Source organism: Falco naumanni, chromosome 1, assembly GCF_017639655.2.
Source record: "Falco naumanni isolate bFalNau1 chromosome 1, bFalNau1.pat, whole genome shotgun sequence".
Lineage (NCBI taxonomy): Eukaryota > Metazoa > Chordata > Aves > Falconiformes > Falconidae > Falco > Falco naumanni.
The window spans coordinates 111,793,942-111,810,788 of NC_054054.1; the positions used below are offsets into that span (position 1 = coordinate 111,793,942).

Here is a 16,847-nt window from a genome sequence, read left to right on the forward strand (position 1 = left end):
GCAATTTCAAAGCAGCTTTTTTAACTTCTGGGCGCACTGTCTCACTTGAGCTCTCTTGCAGATCTCATGCATGTTTGCTGGCTTCTTTTTAATACAAATGCCAGTTACTTACAAATGTGGTTTCAATAACTCACAGAACTTGTCTGTATTTTGACCATTACTTTACAAAGCCAAAAAAAGGTAGTGGTATTTTTAAATGAAGCTCAGGTCGGTTTTAAAAAGTCTACTCATCTTCATTTCTGATAGTTGGGTTTCCCTTACATCTACTGACTCCAGTGAATACTACTTTTAAGGGATATCTGCAGAAATACATCCAAAAAGTATCTTAAACTCTGCTTTAAATCAGTTTTGATATGTGCTTGGGATACCAATTAAAAAACCTGCATCTGAGTGGGGTGACAATAACACTTAAGGGACAGCATACACTGACTTGTACAGAAAGGTACACGAATGCATTAAAATGTCATTTGATTCTCCGCAGTATCAAAAAGCGATAAAGCCATTCCAAGTCACTGGACCAGAGTAATGGCAGCAGTGATGCCGAAAGCTTTGGGAAGAAAGGATGGCTGTACAGACAGGCGCCCTGGCAACCGCTGCACCCAGTTCGCCCACGCTCTGCCAGCCTGCCTGCCAACGCGAAGCTGAGGCGCTCTGAGGGCCATCTGTATCCGTGGTATCTGAGGATGTTCCGGTAAGAACATCAAATTCATTTAACACAGTAGGAAAGGGCAATTCTCAAATTGCTGTGGACACGGGTCTCAAGAAGCCACGGACAGCCTGCAGCTAGCAACCCACACGTGAGCAAAGTACCTCGCACATCCCTGTCCTGGTCCAGAGACCTTCCAGAGAAGGGCCAAGTACAGAGTCACCGTAAACAAGTGCTGTAGATACTTACACAACAGGGAAGACCTTTGGGAAGACAACACTGGCTTCTGCTAAATACTCATACAGAATCCGCTGGTCAAACTCATCAGTAGTGTACTTCACTAATGTTGCCTGTCGTAACGGAAAGGATCAAATTAGCATGCTTCTAATTTAATTCAAGTAGTTATAGGCTTTCCTTGTTGTTGCTAGGGGTTTAAGATTTCTGAATAGCAGAAAGCAGCATTACAAAAAATTAATTTATGTCCTCTTTGGACATGGAATCAAGTTACATGTGTATGCAGGAAACAATAAAAACAGTTGGTAATAGCTTCTATTTCGGCAAAAAAATTAGCTAGTCAGTTTCTGACAAAACTGAGTTTCAGAATTATACCAGGAATAGTAACTTTATTGGTATATCTGAAGAAAGGACTATCATACTGTACCTATATTACTAGTTAATTCGGTTTAAAAATTATTATGCTGGGATTCCAACATTTTTTACTTCTTAACCTTTTAAGCACAATACATTAATAATTAATATCTTTTTATTACAGAAAATTACTTTGTGATAAAAATCTGCCAGGAAAAAGGGACAACTGTTGGACAAATTCTACAAAACAATACAGAGTAACAAAAATTCAGCATTTGCTCTCAAAAGAGCATTTAAATACATTTCCAAAAGTGATGCCTAGGAAGCTGGAAGAACAGCAACAAAAGAATAGACTTGCACATCGCAGTCATTCTGATCCATATAAATTTAGAAACACTGCAAGGAACATGTACGCATCTTTGGAAGGTAAAAGAGTATCAGAAAATAACAGACAATACACAGAAATAAAGCTTACAAGAACTGTAAGCAGCAGTGCTTGAATTTTTGGGTCAGTCAGAACTTCTTCATCTAGGAGCACATTTGACTCAGAAACAGAAACTTTTCGAAGATGTGGGTGTTGCTGTGGTGATATTCTCTGGGTTTCTGCCAGGTAAAAAAGAGCAACTCATCCAAAGCGAAATAAACCCAAACCAAAATAGAATTAGCGCTTGCACAACAAATTCAGTCATATGCACACTTCAGAGTTCACCAGCCTTTTCACAAAGTACAAAAGCAACAGCTATGCTGCAACACCAGCAGCACTAGACCGTTATGTGGGATGTATTACCAAATGGCAAACAATAACCCTCCTTTCCTACGGGGTGAAATACAGGCCCGAGGTGGCCAGTACCACAGCCAGGGCCAGGCAGCAGACTGATGTCAGACCCAGCACAAGACCCCCTGTCCTGCATTGCAGCTGGGGCTGGGGACACAGGAAGCAGATGTAGGAGAAGATGAAGAGAGGCATTCCGGGCACTAGGTCACGTTCCCTCTCCTGCAGAAATCTGCAGCTAGGGCTTACAAACTTACAGAAAGCCAAATTTTAGTTATTTCATTTCACTCCTGCATTGCAGTGCTTTATAGCTGCCCCTCATTCTGCATCTGCAAACTGAGCAGCTCTAATGGAAACCTCAGTTGCCAGAGAGACGTAAGAGTCTACTCTCCAAAAGCCACTGTGTTAAGAAAGGTATTTCCCCCTTACCTTGTAGTAACCTAGGCAAATAAACACTGATTCCAGAAATAAGCCTTTGTAGATACATACAAAGCATTTATAATTGGTATTATTCTTAAAATGTTAGTTTCTCACCCATTTCATAATCATTTTCGGCTACTCTCCTCATTTTGGGAGGTGTTGTGATTCCAGATTCCATGTCTTGCCTTTTAGGAGCCTTTGTGTCCGATATCAAATGGTCAAAACTTTTCCTTGTACCTGAAAACAATTTATCAGGCAATTAAAAACATTAAACCTAAAGTCCATATTCTAACTTTTCCTGATTTTCTGCTACTCTATCTACATTATATTGATAGGAATCTGAGGACATTTTCACTGTTATTTTCATCAGGGATGGTAGAGAAAATACAATCACACCATGCTGCTCTCCATCACAGTTTCCAAAACGCTTCACAATACATATGAGAAAAGCAAGCAATTTATTCCAATTTGTAAGCTGTGGGCATGCTATGGTTTCCTGGTCAACATGTCACATCGAATAAACATGCCAAAATGTGATTACTGGAAAGGAAGCAGTAATAGCGCTGTAAAGAAAGAAATGCCCCTCTCCTTCCGTATACATCGTATAATATAATGTAAAAGGGTGCCTACAAGTTATGCAAGGCAACTCATCCTGCTTCTCTGATATTAAGACTTTACTTGTAAACACGACGCACTGAGAAGTCATGAATAAAAATCAGATTGCTTACAAAACATCTAAAATGTTCTGGGACCATCTCTTCTAGCATAAATAGAGTATTCAATATAGTAGCTAAGGTATTCAGCTTCTTGGTTTAGTTGAAAGAGGGCTGGGGGCAGAAAATTGGCACTATGAATCCTAAGTATCTTTTTTTCTTCCTTTTTTTTCCACTTCAACACAAACATTTTGAGTGTCACTCTTGCTTCCCACCCCCACCCACCCCCCACAATGAAAAGAACTGCGTCAGTCCTCTTTAACTGTACAGTGTTCTGTAAATTGTATTTTGTAGAAACTGCACATATTCCTCTGAATCAGGAATAAGCACTTAAAAGTCAGAACAAATACAAGTGTAATTTCTTTCTCCAGTAACACTTCCTGGGGCATTCTGTAGACAAATTGGAAAATTAGTTATCTTAATAACCTAGAAGCTTTTTAGTGTTCGCTTGTGAAGGCTGCCCCATATCCAAACTCATCGATTTTCGTGTTCGAGGACTTATCTGTCCCACTGTTGGGTAACTGGCAGCCAGATGTCTGTCTGACCCCTTTGGTGATGACCATGGTTGATTTTCCTTTAGTGTCCTGAAAGTGCAGAGAAATTAAATTCAGAAAGATCTTCAAAACTGTGCACATTTAGGCATAATTTTTTCAAATGGCCAAACTATCCGTTACTAAACCCGTCTTTCCCAACAGGTTAATTTCCCAAAAACACAAACTAAGAAACAGTAATTACTTTGCCTGCAAAAATGTCCAAGCTAATGAAAACTAATAATCTGATATGAATGTAATGCTGAAGAGATCAAAAAATAAAGAAATGAGAACACAAGCAGATCAGTCTATGAAGGAATATAACCAGCTACTCCATATGGATGCTAAAAAGAGAGAAAAGCACCAAGTAAAGTGCTCCCTATTGAAAGAAACCGGCTCTCCACCTCACTTCTACACCGATTCTTAGCTTATCTCTGCGGCTGCACATAGACAGGCTATAAGGTGTCAAGATTTTCCAGTGACATGGACCGAATGATTGCTTAGTATACGCCCTGAAGCTCTTAAAGGGACAAAAAAAATTTCTTCTAAAACATAAATGAAAAATGAGATTAAATTAAGTCTTGTAAAAAGACATTAGCAATAACTTTAACAGCCTCCAAAGCAGTTAAGCTCTGAAGCAGCTTTACAAATCTCAAAATTAAATCTATACAAATTCAACACCCAAATTCCTCTGTGACTCCTGATCACACTGTAAATAGCATATTGGTCTGGAACCAGTAACAGAACATCAGCTTAGCTTTACAAACGTGGGTTTCAGTTTTCAATATACCACAGGTTACCTTTGGATAACTTACTAAAAGAAACAGACACTGAAATTTGGATAACTTATCTGAAGTTAGACAACCAACCTATAGCTAGTGTCACTGTGATGTATGGGATATGTATCCATAGGAACATTTTCCATTGAAACGTCTGTCAACAAGAGAGACTTCCTATGTTTTAGGCTGCAGCGACTTCGAACTTCCTCAGACACTGTTAGCAAAGCTAGAAATTCAAAGAAAGCTAATGTAAGTTTTCCATGGTAGGAATACATTGAAGAATGTAAACAATGTTCCATAAATTTTAAATTTTTTACTTAGTGCAAAGACTACCATTGAGATGTAACTACACCTTACTGAAACATACAGATTAAAAGTAGGTACTTTAAAAAGAATTATATTACCCATCCAGTTAAAATTACATGATTTAAACATTCGCGCTCACGTGGCTGCAATTTCTATTTCTAGACCACTAGAAATTTGAACGTTCTAAGGCACAGACTTCAGCAGTTAGATGAAGGAACCTGCAGCCTCCCTGAGGCATTTTCAAGGCTGCACAGCAGGTCCTGTGCTGGCGAGCCTGCAGCCCACAAAGCTCTCACTGACGTTCCCCAGCCTAGCCCAGGCTCTTGTCCATTTCCAGTTACCAGTTCCCTTTATGCTGGCACAGTTTTAACAGCCTAAACCTGTAAGAATCCACACAATAACACAATAATCCATTCCTTTTCAGTTAGCACAAATTTAAAAGAATGATTGTTTCATTTTACCTGCTAGGTAAGCCACGCTCTGGGTGTTCACCTCAAACTTGTCACAGTTCCTATGTTTGTTAACTAGAGCTAGTAGTGTATGTAAAATCCTTACTGTTCTTGCTACAGTGGTAGGAGAAGGATGCCTGTACCCTAAGAAATGAGGTTAAGAAACCAAATATTGTATTTAATTTTTGAATGCATATTTATGAAGTATTAATATTGTGAAAATATTTATAAATGTTTCTCAGCATGTTCTCAGAACACTTCATATAAAGGCTAAGGAAGCACAATGTTAACAGAAATTGCACATTGAAGTCTAGTTCTTTCCATCCCTCCCCGCAAAATCACATCACTTCGTGTCAGTGCATGTATTATATCCATTATCTCACAAATCAGTCTTCTAAAACAGCGAGCCTGAACAGAAGCAAACACACAGAGAAAGAATTCTTGGAGGAAGAAGTAAAGAACTGCAGGAAATGAAGCCACACACCCTATGACAATTAAGAATTTATATCATTAGACTGAAGACCTTCACAGGACAGGTGTAAAGGAAACCTGGTGAAGTCCTTTAGTCAAAGAACATTTAATTCTGCACCTATTCTCCAATCCAAGTTACTTGAAATCCACCACCCACTTTTCTCCCTTTATTCTCAGACTTGTTTTTATTTCTGAATTCGGAGTGTTCACCTAAAATGAGCAGCAATATGTATTCTTACCTTTCAGGAGGTGTCCTACTAGTGCAAAGTTAAAGTTGGAGTTGAAATTCAGCCCAACAAAATGATCCATCTGCTTGCAGTGCCATTCGAGTGGTCTCCTGATCTCCATAAACACCTCTTCTGGGCTCTGACCCAGAAAAAAATAAACCACAAGAGTGCCTCATCGCAAGTTACTCATCATACCTCTAGCTTTTTTAAAAAGAGTGACAAAACAGTAATTTTAAGAGCTTACGTGAAAATATCAAACACACTCTTGAACAGAACACATCTGTACATTTCCGTTCCAGTTTATAACACAGTAACAGCCTCATCTCTACATCTTAGTTCTACTGTTGGTAATACCCAAGTGAAACAATTTCTAATGCACATTTCAGTTTTTGTTCCTTAACTAGTGCCCATGAGGACAAGGAAATTTTTTTTTTTTTTTTTAACAGATCTAACTGCTTACACCAACTAAAGGTGAGTCTCACCTGATTGCTAACAGCTTACCTTATCATTGAATACTCGGAGGCTATCCAAGGTATGCAGGTTCTGTTCGAGCAGTGCTGTACCTGCCGAGTACAAGTTGACTTCATCTAGCTGCAGCACTGCCATAGCTACCCAAAAGAGTGCCTTGTGCATAGGAGAGTCCTGGGAGGAAAAAGAAAAAGCCACGATTTCACTTTCAAGTCAGTCCCTGTAAGCGAAAGACAGGCAGGACTGACACATGGCATCACTATCCTTCTTGTAGCAGGTTCTGCTCTCAACTACATCCACTCCAACGGAACAGATGTTCAAATGAACCTGTAGTCTTAATGCACTTAACAGGTTAATAGCAGAAAGTAAATCACCCCCCCTACAAGCCATTCCCCTCTCTTGTATTTCTTCTCTTGCTCTCAGAAATGGCAGACACACGTTGCCTCACACCAGACCAAACAGAAATGTGCCTTTTGTTATCAATCTGAGAGCTGACATTGAAAATGGATTGCAATTCTGCACATGTAACTGGCCAGGTGATTTCTTCTCCAAACCAAAAAAGCATGCAGGAGCGACTTGGCATTCAACAGATCCTGGCTCCCTTAGGCAGCAGATTCTTCTAGGAACAAGTTTTATTTACTAACAGTAGATACATGAGGCTCCTCATTACTGGCATACACCTACTAGTATGCTGCTCAATAATGAGCTTGAAAATAACATGCAGATGACTAAATTAATAGCAAATCAGATAAGACTGAGATCTATTACAAGCCATGACCCGAAAAGCATATATTAGCAATCATATATTTGAAAGCCAAGAGTGAAAATCTTTTGGGAAGAACCAAGACAGCCTGTGCGCGACCTTTGCCTGCACCGCCGCGGCCCGGTTTGATGGAGCAGAACAGTACGTTCTAAAGCATTTTTAAACCCTTTGCACAGGCCCCACACAGAAACATCTGACATATTTTCCCATATGTAGTACTTTCAAGCGTGAGTCATAGCAGTGAAGTGTGAACTTCGGATACCACAGCACTTATATTTTTTAGATTATACCCATAATCATAATTTTCATTCACAAAAGTTCTCTGTTTACTCTAAAAATCTAGTTTTTACCTTATTAAGAAGAGGCTGCAGCTTGGTGAGTGCTATAACCGTAGCTTCGATTAGAACTTGGCTATTGTAATTATCAGGACCTTTTAAACAGCTCTCAAGTCCCTTTTTGTAGAAAAAAAAAACACAAAAGAGTAATTAAAAATACAACCATAACCAGATTTCGCTTTGCAGAAAGAAGATCAAAGACCTAAACAGTAATTGTTGCTTTCAATTAGTTTAAAGCTTGAGCTCATTTTAAATCAATTCTCAAGAACTTTCACAAATGGAGATTTACACAGAGGTGATACATGTACCGCTGAAAGCAACCACACAAGGTGCATTAAAAAAGTAAGGTGCAGGCCAGGGTGCATGAACAAGAGAGTAACTCTTTTACAATTCAGATGCTGTTCAATTAAAGTTGATGTCCATAAAACTCTTAACAAAAGGAAACATATTTTGCACACTGTTTACTTGCTATGGAATGCAACCTTCTTCAGAAAATGTGGATCATCACTCTCAAGCTAGGTAGTCTGTTTCAAAGTTTTCTTATATGCATGCCCTGCTTTTTAGTGTATTTACTTATAAAATGTTAGATTATTAGCTTCCTTTTTTTTTAAAGGAAGTTGTGAATCATGTGCATGCAGTTAAATACCTTAGCAGAAAATTATTTAAATACTGACTTCTGGATCAATCTCAGCATCTCAAATTTTAAACTCAATATTGAAAACTATTGTTGCTGTAGAAGTTGCAGCACTGATGAAGCTTACTACCACCAAAGTGATTAAAAATAAAAAGCTTGGGCTACAAAAAGTGTATTTCCAATCAGTATAGTTCTATACAAGAATACAATTGAAAAAAGTATTTATTCTCAAATTATGCCAAGTTCTATATTTGATGGGAAGATAAAGCTAAAAATACTAATACAGCTGGTTTATAAGTCACAAAGGAAAACATAGACCCATATACCTTGCTAAGAATTCGGATTATTTGTTTTATTTGTCCATGAGACACACGCTTACTTATACAGCCAAAGACAACGAGAGCTCTTGGCTGCAGGGATGGGTTATATTGGAATGCAAACCTGCAAAGAAACAAAGTACACTATATTAAACAAATACACAACAAACAGGCTGTGTAACGAAAAGCCGAAACGTTAGGTGTACCACACAGGGCAGGCAGGGGTTATATTTTGAGATCCACAACATACTTTTGAGCTAGTTCAGTCCACTGGTCCAGCCACTTGCATGTTGGAATATCCCTCATACAAGCCTAAAAAGAATTATATTTTTTGAATACGTGTAACATTAAGAAAAAGTCTTTTTAAAATTCAGAATATGTAGTTAGTTCAGTCCTCAGAAGTCAGCTACTTCACTATTTATTTACCACATCATGGGAGATACATCTCACTACACTGCTTGCCTGTAGAAAGCGTAAGCAGTGCCATTTTCCCTTATGGATAATTTTTTTTGTTTTCAACCACATACCTCCATGATCTCCAACAAAGCTTCAGTAACAGTTTCCAATGAAGTCAGTGCAAAAGTCTCCCTTTCATAGGAACCAGGTGAAAACGACCTGTCGCGATAGCTGGATCGGAACGCAATGACTGCAGCCGATTTCACTTTGCTGATTCCAAACAGCAAATAAAATTTTGGCAGAGAGAACTCGGTCAAGCTCAGTCTTAGAACTTGCTTGGTCTCCTCTGTTGAATAAATTTTTACGTATTAGAGTCAAACCACTAAAATTCAAGCCATATTTGAAACACTCCAAGGCTCACCCTCCCCTGAATACAAAACAGATAATCCTATACATCACTTGGCACATTCCAACACTTTTCTTTGCTACTTCTCGCAGAGTGTGCCACAACTGTGGTCTGTTGCAGACTGCTGAAACCAGTCACCAAGAAGATGTATTCTAAAAACAGGTAGAAAGAAACTTGTTTAAAGATGTGGTTCTGTGAGACTTGTCCTGACACTGATTCAGAAAATGGAAACCTGGAGAGTCCCTGCAATACCAACAGTACGGCCAGTTCAAACTGCAATCAGACTCTGCTTTTGGCTCTGGCACTGCAACGAAGAAAGCCACTTAAATCAGAAGAAAATGACGGCCCTGCTACTAGCACTGAGTATTTTTACAATTCTGAACTTTCAATTCATGGCAGTGTACTTCAAATTCATTGTTTTAAAAGGCTTGCCTTTCTCACTGCGTCAGTGCAGCGCTTTTCTTTATACATATATATGTGTGTGTGTATTCACATATTCACTCTGTCGATATATATAGATATAAAATGAGTTTCATATACTTAAAAAAAAGACAAGATTATATAAACCTTTGATTTTTTTTTCCTGCACAAAATTTAGCCTGGTTTTATACTGTACTTCTATGGTAAGAAGTGACAGCTACATATTTGCTAATATCAATTATTTTAGGACTGCTAAAATACAGCAGCATGCAAAATACCTGTTTTAACAGTATAGTTTCACAATTCCCTTATGTAATTGATATTTTTGTTACCACGTTACACAACCATTCAAAGGATGCGTATCAGCCAGTTTTAGCAGACGTATTTTCTCCTTTCTCTGCATTACAGGATCTTAGGTACTTTCTTCTCCTTTTTCTAAAACCTGTTATATAAACAATTTACATTATGCACCTGCTCTAAACCAGTAATTTTAAAATTTCATACTCATTTGTTGTAGATCATATCCTCATTCTGATTTGTACACAAGTTGAATTACAACATTTTCAAACTCTCACAATAGTTTAAAGACAGAAAGACAATTCAAATATTTCTTAAACAAATTAAGGAGCAAGCAGCTTGATTGAAAATTTTAAAAAAACCCAACCAAATCTTACCGCTAAAGTGAAGCTGTGAACAAGTGCAAAGAGAATGAATGATGTTGATGACTAGACCGTGAGTGGAAGCTCTGAGAGAAAGGGGACCAGTGGCCACCAATAAGGTAACTACATGGAAGAGGTAGGGGAGATGTGCTGCCACATCCAAAGAATTGTTAAAGGAGAGCATCAGCATATAACGTGCTAAAATAGCAATATCATCCCACATCAGGTGCTGCTCCAGTGTAGGGGTTGGAGACAAACAAGTCTTGTCGATTATTTTGCACATCCTTCCAATCACCTGAGAAGACAGCAACCATTTTGTTTTACTCAAATGAAGAGCACAGCTCAAAATTTCAGTAAACCCCAGTACAATATGACATTGGAATTATTCTATTGCTTAGAACCTATTTTATCACGTTTTTTGCATCATTGCCTGTACTGAGTTATCAGAAAGCATCTCAGTATTACGTTACTATGTAAGTTGAAATTATTATATAAAAGGAAATGAAGGCAAAGAGGGAACTCACTTTGCTTGAAACCAGTTTTACATTTCCAGAAGCAAGTGCTACTGCTGTGTCTGCCATAACCTCAGCTTTTATGGATCCTAAGCCTCCTGTGGCACTAGTTTTGATGAAACTGTCCAGCACTACGTCAAGGAGATCTGTTATCTGTTAGAGAAAAAAATTCAGCTTTATCAGTCAGAATAATCTTATTTTTCCACAGTAAACCACCTTTGAAATCAGCAGCCATTCATTTTTTCAGTTGAAGATGCATAACTACTATAAATTGAAGCATCAGTTCTAATGATTCCTTATCTTATTGGAAAAAGGAAAAAAGCCTAATACAATTTTACAGTGTAAAGCTCAATTCCATCAGATTTTACTCCAGATCAAAATGCTTCAGAACTCTGCAGAAACTATAATTTAGTTAGTATTATTTATACTTTATTTTCCAATTTAAGTTATAACTTAGTCATAAAATGCTGAACTTCATATGAAGAAACTGGATTTGAAGTGGAGGAAAAAACTTATTTCCAAGAAAATAAGCAAGATCTCATCTGTCAAAGATTTTGCTTAGAGCATCAGCAGTGCGAGAATATGGCTACCAGTAAAATAAGTTTCTTCTCATGTAAAAATAAAAAAACCAAAACCAAAACAAAAGAGACATTTAATATAGGCAGGTGAGAACCAAACCTGTCCAGGTACACAGAGAACTCTAAATGTAACAGGCTAAGATTAATGTTGGTTCAGTAATGGTTCAAATTCAGCTCTCATATTACGAAAATCGGTTGCAATTCTGGGTCAACTAAGTCAATGGTAAAATTTCCACTGACCGCTGTAGAGCATTTAATCTTTTAATTTTGTGTTCTTTGTATTTACCTGTTAACAGACTTTCACACTAGACATAACAGTCACATTGCTCTCAATGTGATTTAAGCTTTAAAAATACATTGGGTGGTTTGGGGATTATTTTGGCCAATTGCTCCAAGCAAGAAAAGGCACTTGTGCATCCATTTGACAACTCTCCCACATTCTCCAAGAGTAGCTTTGTGATGCTGGGCTAAATCAGTTTAGATGACAGTTAAAAAAAAATAAAATAGCATGACAATGAGGAAGTTGATACAAAGCTTGTGAGCAAGCCTGGTCATGGCAAGTAAAGTTGGTCTCGTTTGTCTAGACACCTCCTTCATGAATGGCATAGATTGCGTCAGCTTTATTTTTTTCATTCCCTTCACTTTGCATGGACCATGAGGACAGAATTTGGCTAAGTATTAAGCTAACGATCAACAGGAGGATCAATATTCTATTAACTGTAATCAAAATGCAGCTGTTTCAAAAGTGCAAACAGTCAAAAAGAAAAAACCCAAGTTCTTTCAATGCCATGTGCCCAATACTTCTCTGAATAGCAGTACTTGGTTCTTTCAATTCAGTACCCCTACATTCAGGGGTTTTGATGAAATAATTACTACTAATACCAAAGACTTCTAATTTTCAATTCTCAGTGAGGGCCAGGAACACATTACTAGAAGCCAGAATTCATTAGTGATTTTATGAAGTGTTTTATGGAATGGAAACTTCAGAAGAACTTGCACACCACTCTCTATGTGGCTAATACACTTATCACGTTAAAATCCATTTTTGTTTTCTACATTAACACTTAAGCTGTTAAAAACTCTATAACCTGCTTATAAACAAATTGCAATAAATTATGCAGAATTTGTACCTGTCCAAGACTTCCCCATATCTTAGCCTGAATGGAAGGATACATCTGTTTTTCATTTATCGTCATTGTTATAAGCTTATCAAGAATAGCAGTGACTCGCTGGCGCTTGGCATCATCATTGTGTTTACAGAATCGGACCAGATTGGACAGCCAGGGGGTCATATACTCCAGACAAAGATGTTTCAGTTCAATACCTGAAATAAAAACACACCTTGTAACACAGAGACCAGTGCTGATTCTCAGTAAATGATTATTTGTGAGAACTTTTTTCCAGTTTCATTATCTAAAATAATTACCATCACAGCTGAGCAAATAATAGTGGGCAAAAGTACAAGCTTCAGAAAGAAACACACTTTAATCATGACATCCAAGAAACATCTGTAGGAATCTGGCAAGGAGATGTTGACATTTTAGTATCTCATTAAGAGATGTGACAAAGATGTGCACATTTGCTATTAGAGGGGACTAAGGAGAATTTCTTTTAAATCTTGAGAATGTATTCTAAACAGCTTCCAACAGTAAAGTCAGAGCTGTATTATGCCTGGGGAAAAAAGGGGTAACAAGTGGTGCAACAGAAGAAGATGTACAATTGAGAGATAAAAGATTTAATTTTGATACGAATGAAGAATCCTGTCACTCTTCTGGGTATGTATATTCCCGAGTTTGAACCTCCACTATCATGAACCTTAATTTCAGGGGTTTGTTCCGCAATATTCTCTACTCCCGGTGAGTTAGTAACAGCCTTATAGGGATCTATACAAAGTACTCACTGCACAAAACTATCAACAGCTATATTAAACAAATAATTTGTATTATGAGCTCTCTGAATGAACTTAATCCTCTAAACAAATGAGATATCTAGTAAAACTTGTTTTAACATTAATTTCAAAGTTTAAAAGGCAGGGATTTTTTTTTCCAAATCTACTTCCTGAGAAAGGAAAGGGCACATTCAAATGTGAAAAGTAATGTTTATGTTCCAACAGATGCCTTTCCAGTTTGTGAAACCGCCTGGCTTCAGAGCATTACACAACCTGATCATTAAGAAACAGATATAAATGGATAATCTTGAAAACAGCTCTAAGAAGCATTTGCAATTTAAACTTACTGTGACTCAGTAACATGAGGAGGCTTAATTGACTAAGCTAGACAGCTACCAACCTAAATCTTTTCAAATTCATGGTATGCATTAAGGAATACTAGTGTTACTTACTAGATTTGCTAAATCCAGAAATACACTCTTCCAAGAACTCTAAGGTAAGGTGTGGTTCGTTAGCTGCAAGAGTCTTACTAATAGATACAATAAATAGCGTGTTGTTGGCAGGAATACACAGACCTGAAGTTTCCAGTAACTGGCCCTCAATCTTTAAATTAAAGGTACAGGTTAAGGCACATAGAAGATTATAGGCAGCAGACCTGTAACGAAGCAAGCAACGTGACTTGTAGTAGTTTTCTTGTACATTTTAAAATATACGCATTACACCAAGGCACCACAGTATTAGTACTGACATTTTAAAAATCGAATCAATACTGCGATATAAGAGATTACATTTAAATCCTGAACTTTTTCCCTGCACCATTTAAGATTCAGAGACAAAAACATTTTCCTTGGAGAAATGAAAGAAATTACTCCTCCACTTGCTTTAACCAGTTTCTGATGAGCTTAAAGAGTGTGCTCAAAGGACTTCGTACTGGACTTCTCAGAATGGCTTTCAGTTCCAGGAAATTCTAAATATTTCCACGGGCACCTGAGCTGCTGGGAGAGAGCCTGCCACTGGGCCAGCACCCAGTCTGAACAGTCCTTCCTGAGAAGATTCAAGGGCCTGCCCTAAGAGCACAGCTCCTGCACTACTAAACAAGAAGTTCAACACGAAGAAAATCAAATGTATTTAACAAACATACACCGCAAGGCAGAAGCATCTCTCCTTGCAAAGAGAAATTACACTTCCTACATGCCTTCAGTTACTGTGACAATACATATGCATTACTTCGCCTATAGAAAACCCAATCTTCATATTAAGAAGTACATTTGATAGAGCTGTTAATATATATATTATATATATATAAAATAAGGAAAAATTGTTTTGTTCAAGCGAGATTTGCTAACAGTAAGAAAATCTTGGAGAGAATTTACATTTTCGATCATAGTTGATATTAATTTATAAGATCTGTACCGCAAACTGGGGTCTGAGCTTCCCAGGTTGAGCAGCGCTATGTTCAGCAGTGTTCCAGGGACATCCTTAGGACGGATTTTAGTGTGCTGTGGGATGGAGTCTGGCTGTGACAGCTCCCACCGTGTCCGTATATGAATGATGGACCGAACAATGGCTTCACACTCCTGATGCATGAAGGTGAGTGGTGTGCCTTGGTTGGCAATGGTTAAGGTAAACTGGTTCTCATCAACAAGACATATCTCCTCAATTTCAGAGGCATAGTATATATCATTTAAAAACACTGTTTGTCCCAGGACTCTTGTTCGTTCTGCTGACGTCACCTGCACAGCTGTCGACCCAACCTTAGAAAGGGAACAGAAAAATGGTTCAGCACCTATTGCTAACAATGCAAAGAGAGAAGACTCTGACGCTTCTGTTTTTATAAAGACAAGCATACGAACTTTCATACTTCCTAAAGTAATGATTTCTCCTCAGGACAGGAGAGGAGAATTAAGAGACAGTAAAAACATACACAAATCCTAATTAAAAAGATATAACAATACACTAGGAACAGCATTAAAATGACTTACTTTAATAGAAACTTTGGTGTCTTTATGAGCCAGTTTGAGAGCATTGTGAAATACTTTCAAGTCCTCCTCCAAAGCTAAGGTAGCTGCTGGGAGCTTCTGCTGGTCATGTTCAATGTGCTCTGCCAGCTTCCCTGGAGAGTCTATGAAAATCAGCCTTTTGCTTCCTTTCAAGCCCGTCAGAAGCCTTTCATGGTATTTGGTATATTCTCTGACCCAAGAGTTACAGTTATAAATAAAAACCGCTGAGACATTTTCATAAGCAAAGCCTGGAAAAACTACAAACCATTTAGAAAGAAAGTCTGTTTTAAAGCGATTGCTGGGGCCAGCATGCGTGAGGTCCACTACAATTTCATATGGCTTTGCATAGTATGGCTTCAGAGTTAGGAGCACATGGTAGATCAATAAATCTCCATTGATCTGACCAGTCTTGAATCTGTAAGAAAAGACAGACAAACATGGTTGGGTTTGCATTGGGTTGGGTCCACATTACAAACATCTGAGTGGTGTTTTACACGTTCTACTACTACACCAAACCAGACTGATCTTTCTCACAGTTCTAAAAATGCCATTGGTCCAAAGCAATGACCCTGGACTGGCAGCTACAACCTGAAGGCATCTGCGACTCTTCTGTCACGGCTCACACCCCAACCAAGTGTAGCGCCCAGTATGATGAAGCCTGACTTGGGATGTGACTCAACCTCAAAGTGCCACACAACCTACCACAGCCAAGTAACCTCCAATAGACAGGAGGTTTATCCAAGTAAAAGAAAAAATGAAATCCACGCTGGAGGGCAACAGTGCATCCATTGGATCAAAACTGGATTACATTAAAAGAGCTCAAAGTTTCTTTAAAAACAGAAGTGTAAGTCCCTCAATCTAACCTTTTGACATCCTTAGAGATTAAAATTGTATATATTTTTATATGTGGAAAACCACATTTATTTCAGAAGTCTAACAAAGACTACTTAAGCATCCACATACCGAGTTTTTCAAAGGGTCTCAAACTTATTTCATTTGCTATATACTGCAGCACACTAATGCTTGGTGGAGCGTTTCTAAGAACGGTCAGTCCTCTGAGCAGTACAGAGAATTTGTCTACAAAATGACTCTTTCCAGAAAGACATTCACATCACATCAATATTAGGAGCCTTTTGCTCTCATTTAATGTTTCTCTGGATTTTATGAGACTGGACAGTGCATCTACCTAAACCAAGCCTCCAGAGTCAGCACAGCAGACACAATTCTACTAGGAAGAATTAATTAAAAATCAAACTCAACAGTAGCTGTGAACATCTATCTAAGGTACTTTTAAACAGTTATCACTGTTTCAAGCTAGCAGTAACTCGAGTCTTTCAAGGCAAACCAACAGGCTACGGAAAGAGCTAATAAATACTGTTAGAACATATGTAGTTTTAAGTGTACTGGGACACTGCTCTTGATAGCATCTTAGGTACACCACCTGTGTGCAGGGTAACTGAGGCGATGCATTTCATGAACACAGAACATTTGTCTGCCCAAGATGCTTCCCCCTCCGTGTTACTTCCTGTTGTTCTGAGAGCTAATCTGGGCAAGTTGGTGTTTTCCCCCC

General features: G+C 38.2%; 1 protein-coding gene across 7 annotated transcripts in view; it reads right to left on the reverse strand.

The window, feature by feature from the left end:
- The window catches only part of NF1 (neurofibromin 1), a 103,102-nt gene that overhangs the window by 13,350 nt on the left and 72,905 nt on the right, over positions 1 to 16,847 (reverse strand). For 6 of the 7 annotated variants that reach the window (XM_040578425.1, XM_040578399.1, XM_040578420.1 and 3 more), the window contains 18 exons: positions 15,260 to 15,692; positions 14,691 to 15,031; positions 13,730 to 13,932; positions 12,520 to 12,713; positions 10,824 to 10,964; positions 10,315 to 10,594; positions 8,946 to 9,160; positions 8,669 to 8,730; positions 8,428 to 8,542; positions 7,483 to 7,584; positions 6,403 to 6,543; positions 5,914 to 6,040; positions 5,216 to 5,347; positions 4,539 to 4,674; positions 3,566 to 3,723; positions 2,541 to 2,663; positions 1,710 to 1,837; positions 896 to 996 (listed from right to left, as the gene is read on the reverse strand). In XM_040578425.1, coding sequence (XP_040434359.1) covers positions 896 to 996; positions 1,710 to 1,837; positions 2,541 to 2,663; positions 3,566 to 3,723; positions 4,539 to 4,674; positions 5,216 to 5,347; positions 5,914 to 6,040; positions 6,403 to 6,543; positions 7,483 to 7,584; positions 8,428 to 8,542; positions 8,669 to 8,730; positions 8,946 to 9,160; positions 10,315 to 10,594; positions 10,824 to 10,964; positions 12,520 to 12,713; positions 13,730 to 13,932; positions 14,691 to 15,031; positions 15,260 to 15,692 — 3,132 coding nt within the window. The remainder of the gene's footprint in view (positions 1 to 895; positions 997 to 1,709; positions 1,838 to 2,540; positions 2,664 to 3,565; positions 3,724 to 4,538; positions 4,675 to 5,215; positions 5,348 to 5,913; positions 6,041 to 6,402; positions 6,544 to 7,482; positions 7,585 to 8,427; positions 8,543 to 8,668; positions 8,731 to 8,945; positions 9,161 to 10,314; positions 10,595 to 10,823; positions 10,965 to 12,519; positions 12,714 to 13,729; positions 13,933 to 14,690; positions 15,032 to 15,259; positions 15,693 to 16,847) is intronic. The other variant, XM_040578427.1, reaches the window with a different exon arrangement.